Source organism: Anopheles coustani, chromosome 3 (genome assembly GCF_943734705.1).
Source record: "Anopheles coustani chromosome 3, idAnoCousDA_361_x.2, whole genome shotgun sequence".
NCBI classification, from domain to species: Eukaryota; Metazoa; Arthropoda; class Insecta; order Diptera; family Culicidae; genus Anopheles; species Anopheles coustani.
In genome coordinates, this window is record NC_071288.1 from 39,651,641 (window position 1) to 39,670,132 (window position 18,492).

The window sequence follows — 18,492 nt, forward strand, 5'->3', positions numbered from 1 at the left end:
AGCTATTTAAAAAATAGCAGATATCTACCATCTTAATTAACAGATATATTCTTTCATCAAAAGTAAAAGGAAAATAACTAGAAACACGCATATTCTAACATCAAAAGAAACAAAATATATTCATTCTTAATCACTAGTAATTAGATGTATGACAGCGATAAGATCATATTGAATAACTATGTTACAGAGAAATGTCGGGTAAATTGACGAAAAATTAAAATATGTGTGTGGGTATAAAAAGCTCTTGGGCACATCTTATCACCTATTGTTTTATATTTAAAAGACGAAAAGTGAAAAATACACACTCGCAATTTCTGAACTTTACCTTTACGTAATGATCTAGGTTTGATCAACCAAACTATTCAAATTGTCTTTTAGTAGTTGCTTCGTATTCGTATAGAGTTCGAAAGGTCCGAATTTCAAGCAAAAGCAAACAAAATTGAATTTCCTTTTGTTATGCGAAGAATAAAAAAAATCTCAAAGCCAAATTGGACTCCTGTTTAGAATGTCGTATGCTTTTGTATATATAGAAACGCTTCAAATTCAACATATGAAGAAAAATAAAAAAATAGATTGCAAGCTCCACGCCTTAGATTTACCATTAGACGTCTGCTACAAAATCCTCTACGTAAGTCTTTACAAGCTTTCAACTCAAAGACTAACTGCCCCAACATAGAATTTTGCTCTCCACTCCTCCAATTCGCGTGGAATCGGTGTTACTAATCCAATCTTTGCCAAGTTCATGTATCACACTATCTGAATTTGTATATTCTTACATTCGCTATTATTCTTATGTCTTTGTTACCATTTAGTATTATTTCTAGCATATATTTGAAGAAAAAAAAACACTTCAGAATATGTGTTACTTTCAACAATAACACATGATTGTGAAACAAGATCGCTCAAAATTATCATTACACTGCCGGTGCATTGTGTATTATGAATATTATTTTCTATTATTACGGCTCTCTGCCGGGTTTGCTACTGTTCGTTTGCTGTTGTAAATTAATGTACTGTTATATATCGGCGTGTGATTAGTTGTATATTCGTGAAGATGGCAACGTAGTATTTAATATTTCCCGCGCACTATCATCTTCTTATTATTTTTTAATCGCATCCAAAACGAGATTGGTGCTTACTCTATTTAGCTGTTGATCACTCAATATAGCTGTCTGTTCTTTTCATATTTCATTTTTCTTTAATGGCATACAACTGCAAAAATTGTGCAACTTTGAACGATTTTATGCATGAACGGGGAAGTGTGACTGGAGAGAACTCATGGTACAAAGGATTCCTTTTTGGTCCATCTTATTGAGACAATTAAATTCGTTCAACAATTTGCGATAACAAGTGTGACCAACGCTCAAGCAATAAGCTCATGGAAATTAAAGTTGTTTGTATAAAGGAATTCAATTTCAGCCATTAAGTTTTTTAATAATAAAAACATTTCAATATTGAAACTCACACATGAACAGCGCATTTAAAAGTAACCCACAGTTCGAAGAAGAGTAAAAATAAACTTAGTACACAAATGCTTACATATGTAGTAAATAAACTTATAAGCTTCACGACGATCCTGAAATATGGTGTTTGCACTGCTAGCTGCCCACTCATTCTTACTTCGATGCCAAGAACATAATTAATCTGGAAAGAAAGAATTATGTTGCATTACTGTACCAACATTACGAAGGTGACTGAATTTGTTTTGTTTTTACCTGAAATTGATTGATTTTGCCGCAAGAAGCCGGTTGCATTCGGCCGTATCCGGCAACGGTAGCAGATTGAACGGACTTTCGGTTTCCGTGTCGGCGAAGTCATGCTTGTATATTTGCGTGTTAACCTTAATGTCCGAAAACGGTCCACGGAGCACAAAGAAGTGCATCGGCAATGGGCTCGATGTCTTGGATTTTAGTATAAGCTAAAATGTAAAAATAAAAATTAAATAATTTCAATTTATATTCGGTTCCCCCATATCCTCAAACTCTGTTGCTCTTACTTGATAGGTGATATCTCGCTCACACGACTCGTGCGGGTAGCGTTGACTCTTGTTGATGATTGCTTTCACTACCCATTGATGGTTGAAGGCAGAGAAGCGGCTCGTCTCATAGTACAAGCGGTGCACGTACTCATCCGTTCTGTACGGTTTCATCTGCAAATCTACGATGGGATAAACACAAACAAACATTGAATTACAAAATGGAAAACATTATCTGAAAATAAAAATGTCAGCGGTCCGAGTCAAAGTTTCATAAATGAAATAGTCGTATCGAGGTTGGTGTGACAAACGGTGTGTGCACCGAGAAGAAATTGCATCATGTACCATTGAAGATGATCTTCTCATAGCTCAGCAAGTCGATCAGCGAGAGGAACAGCTTCTTATCTTCGGCAGCCTTTGCGTCGTGGTCCTGCAGGGCCACCATCACCTCGGCGCCCGACTTTTTCGGGTGGGCGCAGTTTGTCTCGTGGGACGGCACCTCGTGGATTGGGCCACGCCATTGGCAGCCAATGCGTGCAAACTTGCAGTCGGTCGGACGATCTTCACACTCCGTCGACTCATGATAGTCGATTGACTTGTTCGGAAACTCCTTGCCGCAGTACTGGCACTCGGCCGGAAGTTCCGAGACGGCCTTCTCAACCGCTAGATTGCGCGTCGAGTTCGCCTTGCTAATTTCCGTGCGGCAGTTCGGGCACGTGGCATTCTGATCGCGAAGCCTATTGTGAAACGAAAAATAACCACAGACACACACACATACATTCGGTAAGAAAATAATCTACACACATGAAACACTCTAAAAGCAAACGGCTAGAAGCATATGCATGGATTGGACACCTACCTGCCATCGGCCAACAAGTGGGTGAAACATCCGGCACACATCAGATGTCCCATGGAGCACTGACGAAGTGCGCGCACAAGATCAGATCAGATCGTGATGGATTGAAAAAAAAAAAATAACAAAAAGAAAAAGAGAGAGAAGAAAATAAAAAAAGGAAAAATATGGATTAGCTTTTTTTTACATGCATCAACAGCAGGAGTCCGACGGGACACGGGTTTGCAACGGGTTTGCTGAAACTGTAAAAATTATGTGACGGAACAAATTCGTCTTTCACGCACAGGACTAGCATTATTTTTTAAGTGGACAAAAATAAATGGAGCAAAAACAAACGTAAGCCAATTGTAGGCAATACTTCTATAAACGTAACATCGCTGCAATAAGAGAGAAGAGAAAGAGAGAAAGAGAGAAAAGTAGAAAACCCTGCAAAGTGTAGGTAGAACGTTGATTATTTGATGATTTTTGCTACACTTTTCGTTGATATGCAAGTTCACGTTCCAATATAACTAAACTTATGTTTTCAACGTAGACCAAAAATTTACATTTTTTTTAATATACTATCAAATTCTGTGTTGAGCGATGTTGAGAAAAGACAAATTTTCCAGCAAACGCAACGTATATCCAACAACATTAGAAGACGGAAATTTTTAACACATATTTAATCGTTCTGTTATCATACACAACAAACGTAATTGCTATCTCATCCTGGGCCCGCGAGACCCGCGGTGCATCTTCCGGACTAGACTAGTGTCCCTCAATGCTCCCCCTCTACTAGCCCAGCTTCCCAGTTTCCACCGACCCAGAGAAACCCCCACACAACATTCCCACCCCATACAGACACACCACCCTTCTTCTTATCAAACATACAACACCTGTAGGGGAAAAAGAAAAGAAAGAAAAAAGGAAAAAGATAGCTGGATTAAATTTGTTTTAAAATGCGTACTAAATCCCAATGATGGTTTTTGGCCCCCCTCCCCCAGTTGTACCCGAAACAACATTTGTGTGTGGTTTTAACGGTGGAGCAGCAGTATATACCTTTCTAACCATGTATTTTACCTATTGCCAGGTGGAAGAAGTATGAGATAACATCGCGAAGTTGTGTGCTTTCTCAAGTGTGATTGTTTTTTGTCTCGTTTTTGCTTTGTTGCACAATCGATTGCACAAACAATCTATTCGGACGGGAGGACACTGCAGCGACGAGTGGACCGACGAACACAACGATGAATTTTTTTTTTTTGTAAAGAAAACAAATCACACTTCTATTTTTCTGAGGCTGTTTTGCAGCCTTCTTTCATTGTTTTCATTTATTTTTATCCTTCTTTTAAAACTTTTTTTTTGTATTTTCCACTCCGTTTTACAGAAGTGTTACAGATGTTTTGATCTTTTGCACTTTGATAGGATTATTATTATTGTTTTTTTTTAACTTGTTTTATCCTCTTTCCTTTTTTCACTCTCATAGTGCTTTTGCGACTAGAACGTTTTCACATCGAATTGTTACGGAGGTGCAGCATATTTACCACACTTACAATGAGTGTAATTCGCGTGATTCTCTTACAGTAGAACTTGTATAATTCCTACATTCGTTGAAGCTGTTGCTGTCATTTACATCATGCATTACAAAGAAGGTCTATGCTCTAAAGTTTATGCTCGAAAGAACTCTATCACTTTGTCTTATTTTAACATTTTCCATGTAATATGAGTATGATCAACAGACCGGTTCGGCATGTCTCGGCATATTGTCAATTTTTTTTTTCTTCGTATTTGACATGACATGATTAGAACACCACGCGTAAATGTCTGTTACTACATAGATTTGTAAGTATTTGTTTTTAAGAATATATATGCGAAAGTTATGTTTTTAAATAAAATAAAAGAAACTGATGAACCCTAAAGCTTGTTGTTCAACCACGCAACTAACTGTTTAGGTGAAATGGATAAATTTAGCTATGAATGAATCTGATTTCTTAAATCATTTACTCTGCTGTTTTTCAATCTAAACGTGGAAACGTTACATTAATTCCACCTCACTGTTTTTACACTCGTTACACAGCACGCATTCCCATTCACTCACAATTTTCTATCACTCTTACATACTCTTACACACTCCCTCTTCTTCCACACAAAGCCACGATCATGCGACATTCAGAATATTCAAGCACACTTTCCGCCCACATCTCTCGACTATCACATTCCATGAATGTTTAACGTGTGGCAACAACAAGAGAGAAGGCAGGATCGCCTGATTATAGATCTAACCTTCTACTCCAGTAGTGGTCGTATGATGGACCCCATCTGGAAACCAAACATCGTCACAACAACCTGCCACAATGATTCGGTGGATCGTACCAAGGACAAAGGTGCGAGCTGTTGATCAACCCCACCGACCGATCGCCAGATCATCAAAATGCAGAACCTGGTTGTTGTGGTAGGCCTAAAAAAAACGGCCTTGACAAGCTCCACTTTAATACCAAAATGTCCGCAAGAGTAAAGATCCAGCCCCATCTGAGCTGCAGCTTTTCTCAACAACTTCACGCATCTTCCAATTAGCGCATCGTTGGTTCGTGCGATCAATGTCTCGGGTTTCAAGTGGATCTTAGGAAGGGATGCAAAATTCGGAGGAAGCATACATTGTTGGGGCAGACGAATTTGAACACTTGAGTCTGCCGGGCCACCCCTCGTCGTTCGTCAGTCAATGGTGAGAGAAATGCTCTTGAAGTTGCCTTCTGGATTTGTTAACCATCATCAGAGACCCTGCCTGACCGAGCTTCATCTGTTCATCAACTGTTGCATCAGCGGACAAAATATGAGTAACTGTGTTAGGCGGTTACTTTTACATTTATTTCAACGATTCAGTAGGGTGATTCCAGCGACCTTCAACAGCGTTTGCGCGGAGGTGTAAGCGAAACACAGGCCGACATAGGCCAGCACACAAAAAAGCTTGCGTAGGCCCACCCTATTCCATCGACCGAGAGATACCAAGTTCAATGCTAGTTTTGTTAGTCGATGGAAACCTAGCATGACGGAGTGGCATGCGAAGGCCCCACCCAGGTTGTGGGAAAAGGTAGAGCGCCGTCTCACTTGTACTTCATTGTGAGACTTAAATTCATAGTGGTCTATAGGAAACAAATCGAAGCGAAGGAAGAGATTTGATCCTTTTGAAGTAATGATTTTCAGTGCAACGGTTGTTGGATACTTGAATTGAAGACAGTAAAAGTATTTTAAAATTCTGAATCCGAATTGAAACCTATCTATACGTCCCTTGACGTTTCTCACATATGCATTCAAATTTTATCTCTGGGATTGAATTTTAACCGTACAGAACTTCGAATTTAATTTTGTGGGATAGAGGATATTATCCCACACAATATACAGTGTATCACAACAACGAGTGTCACACGCCATGAGAAACGGATTAACAGTGCAGAGCTGCAGTCAATCGAGATCCATTGTGTGGCCAATTAACGAAAAACGGATGCGACCATGTGTGCAACAAGAACCATTATGATACGATCCCGAAACTCGTCCCCAGATATATATTCTACCATCGCGCTATCGTTAGCGGAAATGGAAGTACATGAACCCGTCGAAACAACGGCACGTTGCGTGGAAAAATTTACCGTATCTCGCGCACCATCGTACACGGCCAGCCAAATCGTATGGGGAGGGATAGAGTTTAGTGGAGCTGAACAGACTCTGATTCGGAGTGAGGATGTTTCTAATAATAGAGCACGTGTGGGTTCGTGAGGTGAAGTTTAACGGCGTTCTTTATGTTTTTTTTTGCCCAGCCCCGTAGTCCTACATACGCATTCGGTTCAGCCATTTTTACTTCGTCACTATTTCGGCCCATGTCTTCCTTTTACGGAAAGACGCGAATACGGTCCCTCGAACATACTATGTTGTCATGAGTTAAGGTTCGCCAACCAAACCAAGCCCCACAACAAAACGGGCTCAACAGGAACACATGTTTCCTAATATGGCGTTATTCTACGTATGGCACGGGTTGTTCTTCACCCTACAAAGTAAAAATGAAGAACATGCCATAACACGTGTCGTCTCGACTGATCGATTAAGCATCGTACGGGAATGTAGCTTAAAGAAATGCCTGGTGTTGACTTGTGTCCCTCTGGTGCTCCACCCATTTGCGATTGGTACAGCCGGATGCAAAAACCAGCCACAATCCTCCACAATTGGACCAATTTGTCCAGGCTGAGCACGCGCTTGTTGCGCCACGTTACCATTTGCTTGCTTTGCGTTCCTTTTCGTCGACTTTCGTTTGCCAATTCCCCGGCCATTTCTTTTTTGCGCCGATGGGGAAATTCATTCCGTGGAAGGGAAACCACCAACTTCGGCTGCCCGTTGTTGGGGCCGTCTTAATTGCGTTGTACTTTTTGCACTATTCCGCGGACGCGTCCGCACCCAACGCACACCAGCGCAAAGCCCAAGCCCGTCGACCCGAATACCAGCATCCACATCTCGACGCGAATCGTCGACGAACGGGTTTTCATTTTGTTTTTTTTTTTTTTTGTGGTGCGTGGTGCAATAGTCACAATCAAGAACGTCATACCGAGGTGTAGGGAAGGTTCGCAATCAGCTGTTCAGCACGGCAAGAAACCGTATTACCGCAGTACGCACACCACGAACCAACCAACGCGGCCCTTGGGTGTAGTGTAGGACAACTCCTGCTAGAGCTCGCGAATATCGTGCTGCTGGCTAACTTTTACTACTGCGCAGCTGTACTGAAACATATAGTAAACTAGGCTCCCTTCTCCTCGCCATTTTCGCTATACTTCACCATTCCCCTAGATGCCCTTGCTTTCACTTGTGGTTGTGGCCTTCTTTACGGGTTTTGTTGGGCTGGTCCATCAAAAGCACTTGCGTCTATCAAAATCCTACACAGCAGTGTCAAGCGTATATCGCCTATGGCGCAAGTGTTTCTAACAAGACGTAGTGATTGCCCTACCCCACAAGGTTCATCCCCGGTACCGGACTGCTACAGATAACAAAACAATTGGCACAACCTCACAAGTGTTTCGATGGTGTACCCTATGAATCTTTACCGAAAATCCAGAAAAGACGACGATTTTGTTCCAGTGGATTTGATCAGCTGGCGATACAATTTATCGAAGTAAATTACTTGAAAATTTTTGAAAATCCCTCACACATGCATAGACATTGAACATTAATATCGTGTACTTTCACTCAACGGAGTAGTATATCTTCGATTTATTGAAAAAAAAATGTCTAAATATACGAATAATTTATATATACTTTGTAGATTGATTAACATTATATATTGCAATTTACATGATAGAACCGATATCAACTTACTTTCGTCATTGATGTTTAAGTTTGAACAATTATGTACACTGTTGCCCTCGATTCAAAGAACTAAAACATCTAAACTTATTGACAGCAAGTTTACTGAATGAGAAGCTTCAGAAAGAGGGAAATGACCTCGAATTTGTGCGGAAATTTACCAAAATAAAAATAACAATGACCCCCCCCCCCCCCCCCCACCCCCGGAACTTTGGTTTGACGACGACGCAGACTGAATGAATGACATTTTTCCCTGGTTGTTGTTTTAACCCAACCAAAAAATAAAGAATCGAGACAGCTAAACTAAGAAGTCAAGTGAAGTGGCGTTGAAATGTAAAGGAACTTTACGGAGGTAAGTAAGCGAGCTCCTAGGATCAAGATGTTATGCTGAAATCTATGAAATGTTACCAATGAGCTAGAGTGCGAATAAGAGAACGGTTGTATACGCATGCGCTCGACTCAGGCTTCCCTTTATACTTTTGTGCTCAGTTTGTTTTGAGTTGGAAGAAATGTGAGTGCTCAGATTTTTGAACTTGGGTGTAAAAATAATACCTACAAACCTTGACCACAATTACACTGGGACTTACACGGAATCTCACAAAACTTCCATTCTGAATGCTATTATTTCCCAGCATTACAGCAACGACACTAACGACGCATTTTTTAACAGAGATCAGAAGAAAAAATTCACAGCCAAGTTGATCAAACTTGCAGATCGAAATGGTTGAATCCATCGGAAGCGAGAGATTTGTTTGAACGATGCCTCGAAGCAATCAGCAATTAGAAAGTCTTCGACACGCGACCATCACGAGAACTGGTGTAGTGGAATCGAACGTTCGAGAGTTCGATCCACCGTTACTCCTAGTCGTATTCCTGTTCGCATTTCTTCAACGTTGAGAAGAAATCGTTCAGGGCAATTGACCACAAAACAAGACATCCACGTGTCTACTGCCCCCACACTAAAGGGGTTGGGTTTTTTTTTCTAGTCCTAACTTACGCTAGCTCTCATCTATATAACACAGTTGTTCCCAAAGGTCATTCGTAGTGTAACGACTTTATTCATCAAAAGGTTTGTCCTCGCTAGTAACAGAAAAGTGACCAAACAATTCTTTCCGCATAATAACAAGTTGGTGACCTTTTGATACATAATATGAAACTCTACTCGCAAGTTTTAGTTTTATGCTATAAGAAAAAGCTTGCAACACCCGCTAAGAACCAGATGATGAAACTTGCCAGAGAGATTGCGGAATCCCTATGCACAATGACTTTGATTAGACAAAAAGAAAAATCCCTTGCAAAGGAAAGTTTGACATATTTATGCGACACATTTTTTTTTGTGCAATCGACGGCACCCAAAGCATTCCCCAGGATAATCTTGGGAGTTTTGAAATGGCTATGATTAGCCGCAGACCGCCCTTCCCTACCAACAACCCCAGCACATGGCACCAACACTCAGTGACGGCACGTGCAATAGACATGTGACGTGTGATTCAAACGACGGTGCTGCTACTAATACCCCCATTGGTTTCGAGCCACTCGAGTGGGGACGACCAAGAAAAGGGAAAGAAAGAAAGATCGTTGTGGTGGAGACGGTTTGTCTACGGAATTGCGACGCAGTGCCTTTCCACAGTCGCACGGTTTGGACCCCAAGCTTGTGGCGTTTGTGCATTCTCCAACAATTTTCCAAATGTGGTTTGAAAATTGTTTAAAAAAAATAAAATGAACCAGATTTAGTGTTGTTATTATGTGCAATGAATCAACTGATCCACATCGACTGGGACTTGTGGGGTACGACTAACGGACCATTTTAAAACCCTCTAATTAGTTCGGTGGTCTATTGCCAAACCAGAAATGCTTCGTTTTCAGTACCTGAAAAGAAACTTAAATAAAACTAAGCCTAGGAAGAAGAGCATTGAAGGGGGCAAAAAGTAGTTGAAACTTACCCAGAAAAATTAAGAAATAATTTAGATAGTAACTAATTTATAGCAACCGAATAACCAAAGAAGGAGAAAACAAAAGCAAATTTCGACCGAGACATAGATCCAAGTAAGCAAGGAGAACTGAGGAAATATTTTGGGCACAACGAAAACCAAATAAGTCAAACAGAGTAAGGAAAAAGATACGCAAAGAGCAGATTATCTGTGGAAGGGACTACATATGTTGGCAGGAGCATAGTTGCAATTGATAAGCGGTTTATCTAAGGAAAACGGGAAAAGGGACAAGGGTGCAATGGAAGCTTGCCTTCACGAAGGACGGAAGATATCGCGAGGCGGGGAGACGTAAACTTTGCATTAAGGGTATGGGCAACCGAAAGAAGGGAAATGGAAATGTTTGCCTTGCCTCTTTGGGGTTGTACCAAATATTTTGGTGTGTGTGTGTGTCTGTCAGGAAGGTTTGTGACAAGAAATAGTTACCTGGTACATGGCGGTCCTCGGTAGGTCCAGGCAGACGGCACAGCACAGTATACCGCCGAGCCGAAGTTCCAACTTTTCCACCTTGGCGTTGGGGCTTTCGATCTTCTTGCGCTTCGCTTCCGGTTCGTCGCAGTCGTCCGTTCCTGGCCGTTCGTCCCCGGGCCGTCCATGGCCTGCTCCCAGCGACCGATTGCCCGGGGCCACCTTCGGCGTTTCGCGGTGCAGCAGCTCGAGCGGTTGCTGCTGCACAGAACTGGTGGCCGCGCCCGAGCCCGACGAGGCCCCGGACGACGACGAGGAAGAGGACGAGGAGGACGCAGTGGGTGGGACGACGGCGGGGGTGGACAGCTGCGAGCTCACGACCGGACCACCGGCCCCCGATGAGGACACGGTCGAGGACGACGAGGACGACGAGGGCGCTGGCGACGCCGACGAAGATGACGGTTGTTGTGCCGAGTTGTTATTATTGTTCGTTATGGCGGCTCGATGCTGAGCGATGTTTAGCATCTGATTAAGCAGCAGATCGGAGGCGAGGCTCGACTGGCGCGCGGGTTGCGAACTTGTGGAGGCACTGACCGTAATCAGAACCGATCCGCTAGGCCCATCGTGCGTCGTATTGGTCGAACTGGCCGACGCCCCCGTGCCGGAAGAGGAAGCAACCGACGACGAGGACGAGGACGAGGATGACGACGAAGAGGATGAGCTGCCCGGATCGACCGATGATCCGCCAGCGAGCGTGTTCATCACGTTCAGGTTTATCAAATGCCCGGAACTGGCCGCGGGCGTTTCGACCAGACTATCTGCCATGGCGTATAGATGGTTATCGTACAGCAAAAATTAAAAATAACGGATCGCAAAACTACACTGATTCGAGCTGGCGTCTAAACGCTGTCCTCTATTCTTCCCGAAACGCGTACACGAAGCCTACTACGATCACGCAAACCGCACTCTTGCAAAATGTTCTTTATTTTCACACCAACTACGATTGATTTCACTTTACTACGTGGTTAACGTTTTAAGCGACACTTGAAGCGAAAAGTCTGAAACAACCAAAAAGAAAGACGTTGAGAACTTCCTGTCAACTAATGCAAAGCTTTATGCAAACGACCCAGAGGAAAAGCACTCAATACGGCTTCAGGCAAGCCTTGGTATGTTCGGAAACATTAAAAACTCTTTTTCTACTCTAAATCCCAAAGAAAGAGAAGGTCCGTCAAGCCAACGCTCCACGTACGCATTTATACAAAAACTAAGACTTCCTTATTGCATGACCAAAAACGGCATTAAGTCAAAGAAGCAGGAGGAGAGAGGAAAATTAATTTTTACCAAAAGGGCGTACGCACGCGCGACAAAATTCCATCCCTATACGGTGTGCTGGCACTAATTCGGCACTACAAATACCGTACAGCTCGCAAAGCACGAGGAGGTCTGATATGCGGATTTTCCATTCCATCGCTTGCAGAATGATAGCCAACGTAAGTATAATGCAGAAGAGTGAGAAATTTAACTTTTTAATAGATTGGTTTAAGAATATTATAAGTGGAAACTGATTTATTTTAAATAGACAACAATGAAACTTGTCAATGAGCAAGCATCAATCTGCGGGTTGACCCATTATGTCACCCTCAATCGGTCCGGAAAATGTCGTTTGGAACACGAGAATGCATTGCCCTGCGCCATAGAGGATGCATCCCCGTGGGGGTACGACTTGCAGCAGTCGCCACGATTCGCGGACGGGGCACAGACAACACAAAGAAAACGAGGAAAAATAACACACCACGATGTCAGCGCACGCACGCACACATTCAACCGCCTGCACCAAGAACGAGAAACACACAGAGAAAGAAAGTAGAGTTGCCCAGCGGGCACGGGACTGACGAAGAGGAGGGGCGATGCGGCGATGGGAGGCTGCTCTAAGAACTGTATGTTGACTGCGAATGTGGTGCTAACAACGGGGACGAGGGTAGCGAAATGCACAGAGGGAAACACACTAACGTCTGCACTTGCCGAGATCAGCTTAACGAATGACAACGAGATGGTGAAACACGACTGTTTTCCTCTTGCCATTCGAGGTAGGCTGAAAGGAAGAGCGGGAGAGCAATATAGAGAACGCGAATGTGGAGAATGAGAGAGAAACAAAACAAGAACAAGGGCTCGTGAGCAAGAGAGAATGAGCACAACGACGACTGTATTGTATCCTCCTTCTCAAAAAAACAACCAGCCTTGAACATCACACAGAACACACACACACACACACACACACGTACCCCATATCCAATGGTTCGTTTCTTCTTTGTTTTCACATTCATAACAGATCGTACGTACGTTATCTTCCGCAACACAAAAAGGCGACCGTATATCTGAGAGTCAAAACAATATTACGTAATATAAGAGGACATTTGTGATTTCGGGGATTTGATACGGCTTCATCTTTGACTAGAAAGTAGAAGGGCAGCTAACAAGTTTCAATGACCCTGAACAACGTATGATGGATGATTCTTCCTCGAATCAGCTGTCATTGCGGAAAACTCCAAGCTCTGGAAATGGCTCTTCTGCTGGATGAAACTGCTCGTCGGATCTGCAACATTTTCAGAACAATTCTTCATTTCATGGCATTTTCAACAAACTGGTGTTTTACAGGGGAAATTTACAGTCCATTTCTGTTCAGGACTCAATCAACTGGAACACGATTAAAGTACAAGATCCGTGCAAATGTATGCATATTCACCAACACACCCGCACGTGGACTCACACACGAGCGCCCAAGTCTCTAATTGTCCTTTACTGAGCCCTTTGCTTTGGGGCAGGTTGTAGGTGTGTGCGTGTGTATGTACAAGTAGGCGTTGCGTCTGGTGGAGGCGATGTGTCACTCGACGTGATTCGAATCGTAATTTGAGAAAAAGAATTTTCAACCATTTTACCCTTTCGTAATGCATGGCCCAACATGGTTGACGTGGTTAAAGAGGCATATGAAAGTCTTAGAAGAAATCTTTGATATCTTTTCTTATCTCTAGAGTCTAGACGAAGCTCTGCTTGGTTTTAGATGTTTTTAGCTTTATTCTCCTATTGTGACCCCATTACCGAAAACCATTTACTGCCCGTTTCTCTCTGTCTCTCTGCTCTATCCCGACACAGCGAGTATTTGACGGAAACGGAAACAAATGTTCAAAACAAACAAGATAGCCTTCAACGACTGGTTTTGCAGATTTCGTTGCGTTTTCATATCACCGTTCAGGGACGTGCGGGAATCATTTTGAAGACAAAAACGCCCAAATAATGGTTTATCGGATCCGTTGCGTGTGTTTCTTTTTCCGTTTTTGCTTTGAGGCCAACGATTCCAGGGCACCATATGTGCGTCGAAATGTCCGTGAGCGCAGGGTGGTGTGTGCGCGTGTGTATTACATTTGCTGCAAAATTTGCAAGCAAAAAAAAGAAACATTCACCACACAGAGCAGCTACTACTATTTTAGCTACTGCACCCTTAGAAAAAGGGGGTTTCGAATCGTTCGATCGTTAAAAATCGTTCCATCGCCGTCTCTCCCACACTCTCGCACGGCACATCAGCCGTTTTCTCTTTGTTTTCGTGCCGTCTCGCTCCGACCGTCGTTCAGCGAAAAGAGACGAAACGAAAACAAAGCTGGTCGCTGCAGGAATGCCATCTTGTCAGCGGGAGGGTGGCGACGGGTAACGGGTGTATTGCGTTTTATTTTTTGACTCTGCCTTCCGTTCGAACGGGACGACGTCATCGCATCTTTACTGTTTTCCATTCTTGATGATGGTTTTGTTTTTCGTCTTTGTTCGACATACTTTTTCGTTTTGACTGTCCACCACTTTTCAGCAACGCACATAATTGTGACTAAAATCCATGTGAACAAAAGAAGTGGCCTTCTGCGATCAGTAAACAATGCTAGGCTTCAAGAGACGACGATAATACAGATTGCGTAGATGCCACGTCATCGTCTGCCAGCTGATGATTCAATATCATATTATGATTATAACTGCATGCTGCACCACGGTGCAGCGCAGTTGACACAGTATGCGTTGGTAACACACAGGGCTGTGTGTAACCCCCCAACACAAGCGCTCATACACACATGCATACATACATATGCTCTTAATGGATGCAATGAAACCAGTTTACAAATTGTCTCTTCTTTGTTTGTATCGAATACCATATTGGGTTTGGCAATTTCAGCTCGCCCTACCGTTGCAATGCGACGTCATCATATTTACGGAGTCGAAAGCCTAGCACAATCGCCACTAATATGGCTTCTCTCAAATCCTTTTACCTTGGTGCGTAATATTGGATTTTGTAAGCATTTTGCCTCTTTAGATTTTATACCTTTTACTGGACAAGGTAAAAAGATATCACAAATGGGGATGAGCTGGGCTAGGGTTCGACAGAGAATCATGGAAAGAGAGCCAAATCAAATAGAAATAGCTTATTGTTGGGAGAAAGTGACATCGGAAACCAGCGCGATATGGATGAATATATGCGCTGGTATGGGTGAATGTTTGAGCTAATCGGTGATAACAACAAAAAGGAGAGAAATTTGGGACAGGCACCTTTACCATGCTTTGGGAATGTAAGAACTTGGAAAACATTTCCTTGCAGCCTGTCTGCAGGTGAAACTAGCAAAAAATATTAAATCATAAAAATCTGTGTGGAACTCCCTTGATAAATCAGATAGATTATTAAGATGAAATGAAAAATAGAATTTAAAAAAACTTGTTTTAAAACAATCTCAAGCTCGTGCATTTACTTTCTTCTATTTTTAAATGTGGTATCCTCCCGTGCCCGGATGCTAGGCAATAGTAAACATGAAACACTGTTGCCTATGCTAGGCAAAGGGAGACATAGATCTCGCTGGTATCGGTGCATAAAACAGATCCAGAACCACAGATCCACGAGACAATCAAAATAGAGCAAATCTGGCAACAGCGCACGCGGCCGTAATGTAAACATACGAACACGTGGACCGTGAATATGCGCGGTGCATCCAAAACGCACATGTATGCATCCCGATGTCGGCGCAAGTGAAAAGAGATTTTTTTTAATTTTTTATAATATTGTAGAAGAATCACCAGTTTCTCATGGCAGATATTAAAAATAATAAAATTGAAAAATTTATGCTTCAAAAGAATTAGAACAATATGTCCATATGCTAAGAATTGGAATGAGATGTTGAAGTTCTTTAAAACCTTACATTTCCTACCGTTATAATTCTACTGATGAATGCGAAAATATACACGAGTAAGCCAAATAATTAGTATGTGATATTTGTAATAAATGTCCGAGTAACTTCTCGTGTGTATGGAAAACGACAGATTTGTCAGTTTCTGCAATCTATAAAATATAAGCTACCATCTTTTGTTTTTCAACCAATTTGAACAACATTTTTAAATCAAACTGCTGGAAAAGAAAGGTATAATTCAACTAATTTCGTTATGTTGTTATAAAATAATCTCTATCATGCAGGTTCTTTAACAATCTAAAAGTTAATTAAGTTTGCGACAAATATTCAATGTCATCAAGAAACAACTGCACACACAAACCCTGGTTTGAGGTCGCAAGAGATTTATTAGAAAAATTATTGAATTATGCTCGCCCGCTGGCTAGCGCATATTGGGGAGTTAGATTAATACATAAATCTAATCTTGGACGCAGACAGACAGTAAATAAGACGTACTGGAGCGGTAAAGAAGCGAAAGAATTCCACGCCTCATTCCACCGATTATTGCGAATCTTTTGGAAAAAGAAAGTAATAGCAAATTTCAGGGGTGCATAATGCATACCACCAACATCAAGAGCTTAATCGAAAGCTTTTCGATTCGAAGGAGTTTACGGAGAGTTCGAAATGTCCATGTTGTCAGACTTTTCCGTCGTCGGGCTGGCGGTTTTCTCGCGGGTGGTTGTCGACCCAGCTGTTGCTGCCGCTGCCGGTCCCGAGGAGGAGGAAGATGATGTTGAGCCTCCGTTTCCGGTGGTGGCCGCCGGTGGTGATGCCGACTGCTTGCTAGGGCTGCCCGCGTCGTCCTCTACATTCGCTCCGGCCATGCGTTCCTCGGCGTCGTAATCACGATTGACGGTTTCCTCCAAAATTTTCTTCAACCGTTTGTCCGATGGTGTGCGGCTACGGCGCTTGGAGGATGACTTGGCGGTGGCATCCTTCGTGCGACTCGCGCGACTACGAGAGGTGGACCGTTTGCGACTGCGTGACCGCGACCGCGAGCGTCGGCGACGTTCCTCTTTGTTGCGGTGCGACTTCTTGCGGTCCCGGCTGCGCTCACGGCGCTCCCGAGAACGGGAGCGTTTCTTGGAACGTGATCGAGAGCGTCTAGCACGGGACGATCGTTCGCGGGAACGCGTGCGGCTGCGGCGGCGCGAGCGCGAACGTTTACGTCGGTCGCGCGAACGAGAACGTTTGGATCGTGAACGGGACCGTTTGCTGCGAGACGGTGAACGTTTCGATTTCGACCTCGAACGTTTGCTGCGTGATGGTGAACGCCGGGAGCGGGAACGTTTCGATCGGCTTCGAGAACGCTTGCGGGATCGCGACCGTTTGCTGCGTGACTTAGAGCGCTTCCGAGAACGGGATCGCGATGAACGACGCTCCTTCGAACGAGACCGGGAGCGGGACCGGCGTCGGCTTCCGGCTTTATCCTTCGAAAATATGCTCATCACGGGTTCGATTGCAGCCGATATCATGCTTTGCGCTTCCTTTACGATCGACATCGCTTCTTCGATTTCCTTCTGGGCCGCTTCGTTGCTCTTCGCTTCCGGCTTGACGATCGGTTGCGTTGAATGGTGCACGTTCAAGCGGTAGCCCCGAAACTCGGTACCGTGCATTTTTAATGCATTCACGATGTTCCGCTGGTCGCAAAACTCCAGCAAAGCAAACCGGCTGCGTTCGTTCTCGGCGTAGCGGGCGTACTTAATTTCACCGGCCGGCTTGAAGTGTTCCATCAGCTCCTCCAAACGCCAATCGGAGCGAATGTCCAACACCAAAACGGTGCGGCGCGTTTCCTCGATCTTCTTAGCGTCAAAGTTTACCGGCAACGGTGGATACTCAGGTAGGCCGTGCTCCTCCAGCTTCGGGTCGATCGTCTTGACCACCTGATTCGGTATCATGCCGTCGATCCGATTTACCACCTCCGGCGGAAGCTTCGAAGGAGCGTTGATGCTGTGCAGACCGGGCACCAGCGTACCGTTGGCCGCCATTTCAAGCGCCTTATACTCGTCCGGAATCATACCACCTTGCACGGGTATGACGATCAGAGCTCGGTCGATGAATACCGTATTGGTAAGGTGTTGGGCGACCGCAACGCAGCTGCTTTCGAAGTACTTCACATAGCAAATGCGGGACACGACCGGACATGACACATCGCGGATGGTCGGATACAGCCGGATCTCGTCAATCTTACCGACCGTGCCGAAAAGCGTCTGCATCTGGTCCTTGGTGGCTTGCGGGGCTATATTGGTGATTTGCACCACCTTGGAGCCCGAACCGCCGGCCATTGTGGTACACCACACACCGTCCCGGAGGGACGCGCTTTTTGCAAACGGTTTCCTGCAAACGATAACAGTCCTTAATGCACAACTCCACACTCACCAGATGCAAATGAAAGATGAGCAACTTTTTCCACTATTGTAACATACTTACAGTTAAGTTTATTTGGCGAAAATCACAATTTTCTGGGAATTTTCAGCGGGTACGGCAAAGCGTGCGAAAAAAGAAAATGTCAGTCTTGACGCCGCTGTTAAAATCAAAGTTATCAATTAGCAGGTAAACTTCTGAATGTAGCTTAGCAGTATAGACCTTGGTAAATAAAAAAATGATTATCCGTCACATCAGCGACCGGCTGCTCGGGTAGTTTTTGTAGTTTTATTTGGAAATAGCCATCGGTTGAACCACCGTATCGACATGAAATAT

General features: G+C 43.6%; 2 protein-coding genes across 2 annotated transcripts; both read right to left on the reverse strand.

The window, feature by feature from the left end:
- Positions 1–98: 98 nt before the first annotated feature.
- LOC131260944 (zinc finger TRAF-type-containing protein 1 homolog) lies at positions 99–11,368 on the reverse strand. Its single transcript, XM_058262807.1, has 6 exons — positions 10,562–11,368; positions 2,835–2,893; positions 2,321–2,712; positions 1,997–2,157; positions 1,716–1,918; positions 99–1,644 (listed from the first exon to the last, which is right to left on the reverse strand). Exons 1-6 carry the CDS (start codon positions 11,366–11,368, stop codon positions 1,617–1,619), a joined length of 1,650 nt encoding a protein of 549 aa, XP_058118790.1. The 3' UTR covers positions 99–1,616.
- Positions 11,369–16,115: 4,747 nt separating this feature from the next.
- LOC131260943 (probable splicing factor, arginine/serine-rich 7) lies at positions 16,116–18,307 on the reverse strand. Its single transcript, XM_058262806.1, has 2 exons — positions 18,223–18,307; positions 16,116–18,129 (listed from the first exon to the last, which is right to left on the reverse strand). The coding sequence occupies exon 2, from the start codon at positions 18,075–18,077 to the stop codon at positions 16,401–16,403; it is 1,677 nt and encodes a 558-aa protein (XP_058118789.1). The 5' UTR covers positions 18,078–18,129; positions 18,223–18,307; the 3' UTR covers positions 16,116–16,400.
- Positions 18,308–18,492: the final 185 nt, after the last annotated feature.

Coding starts and splice junctions, on each gene's coding strand:
- LOC131260944 (XM_058262807.1), bottom strand. CDS start 11,368: ATGGCAGATAGTCTGGTCGAAACGCCCGCGGCCAGTTCCGGGCATTTG. Junction 2,894..10,561: donor CGAGGACCGCCATGTACCAG/GTAACTATTTCT, acceptor GCACTTCGTCAG/TGCTCCATGGGACATCTGAT. Junction 1,645..1,715: donor GCAAAATCAATCAATTTCAG/GTAAAAACAAAA, acceptor CTTTCTTTCCAG/ATTAATTATGTTCTTGGCAT.
- LOC131260943 (XM_058262806.1), bottom strand. CDS start 18,077: ATGGCCGGCGGTTCGGGCTCCAAGGTGGTGCAAATCACCAATATAGCC.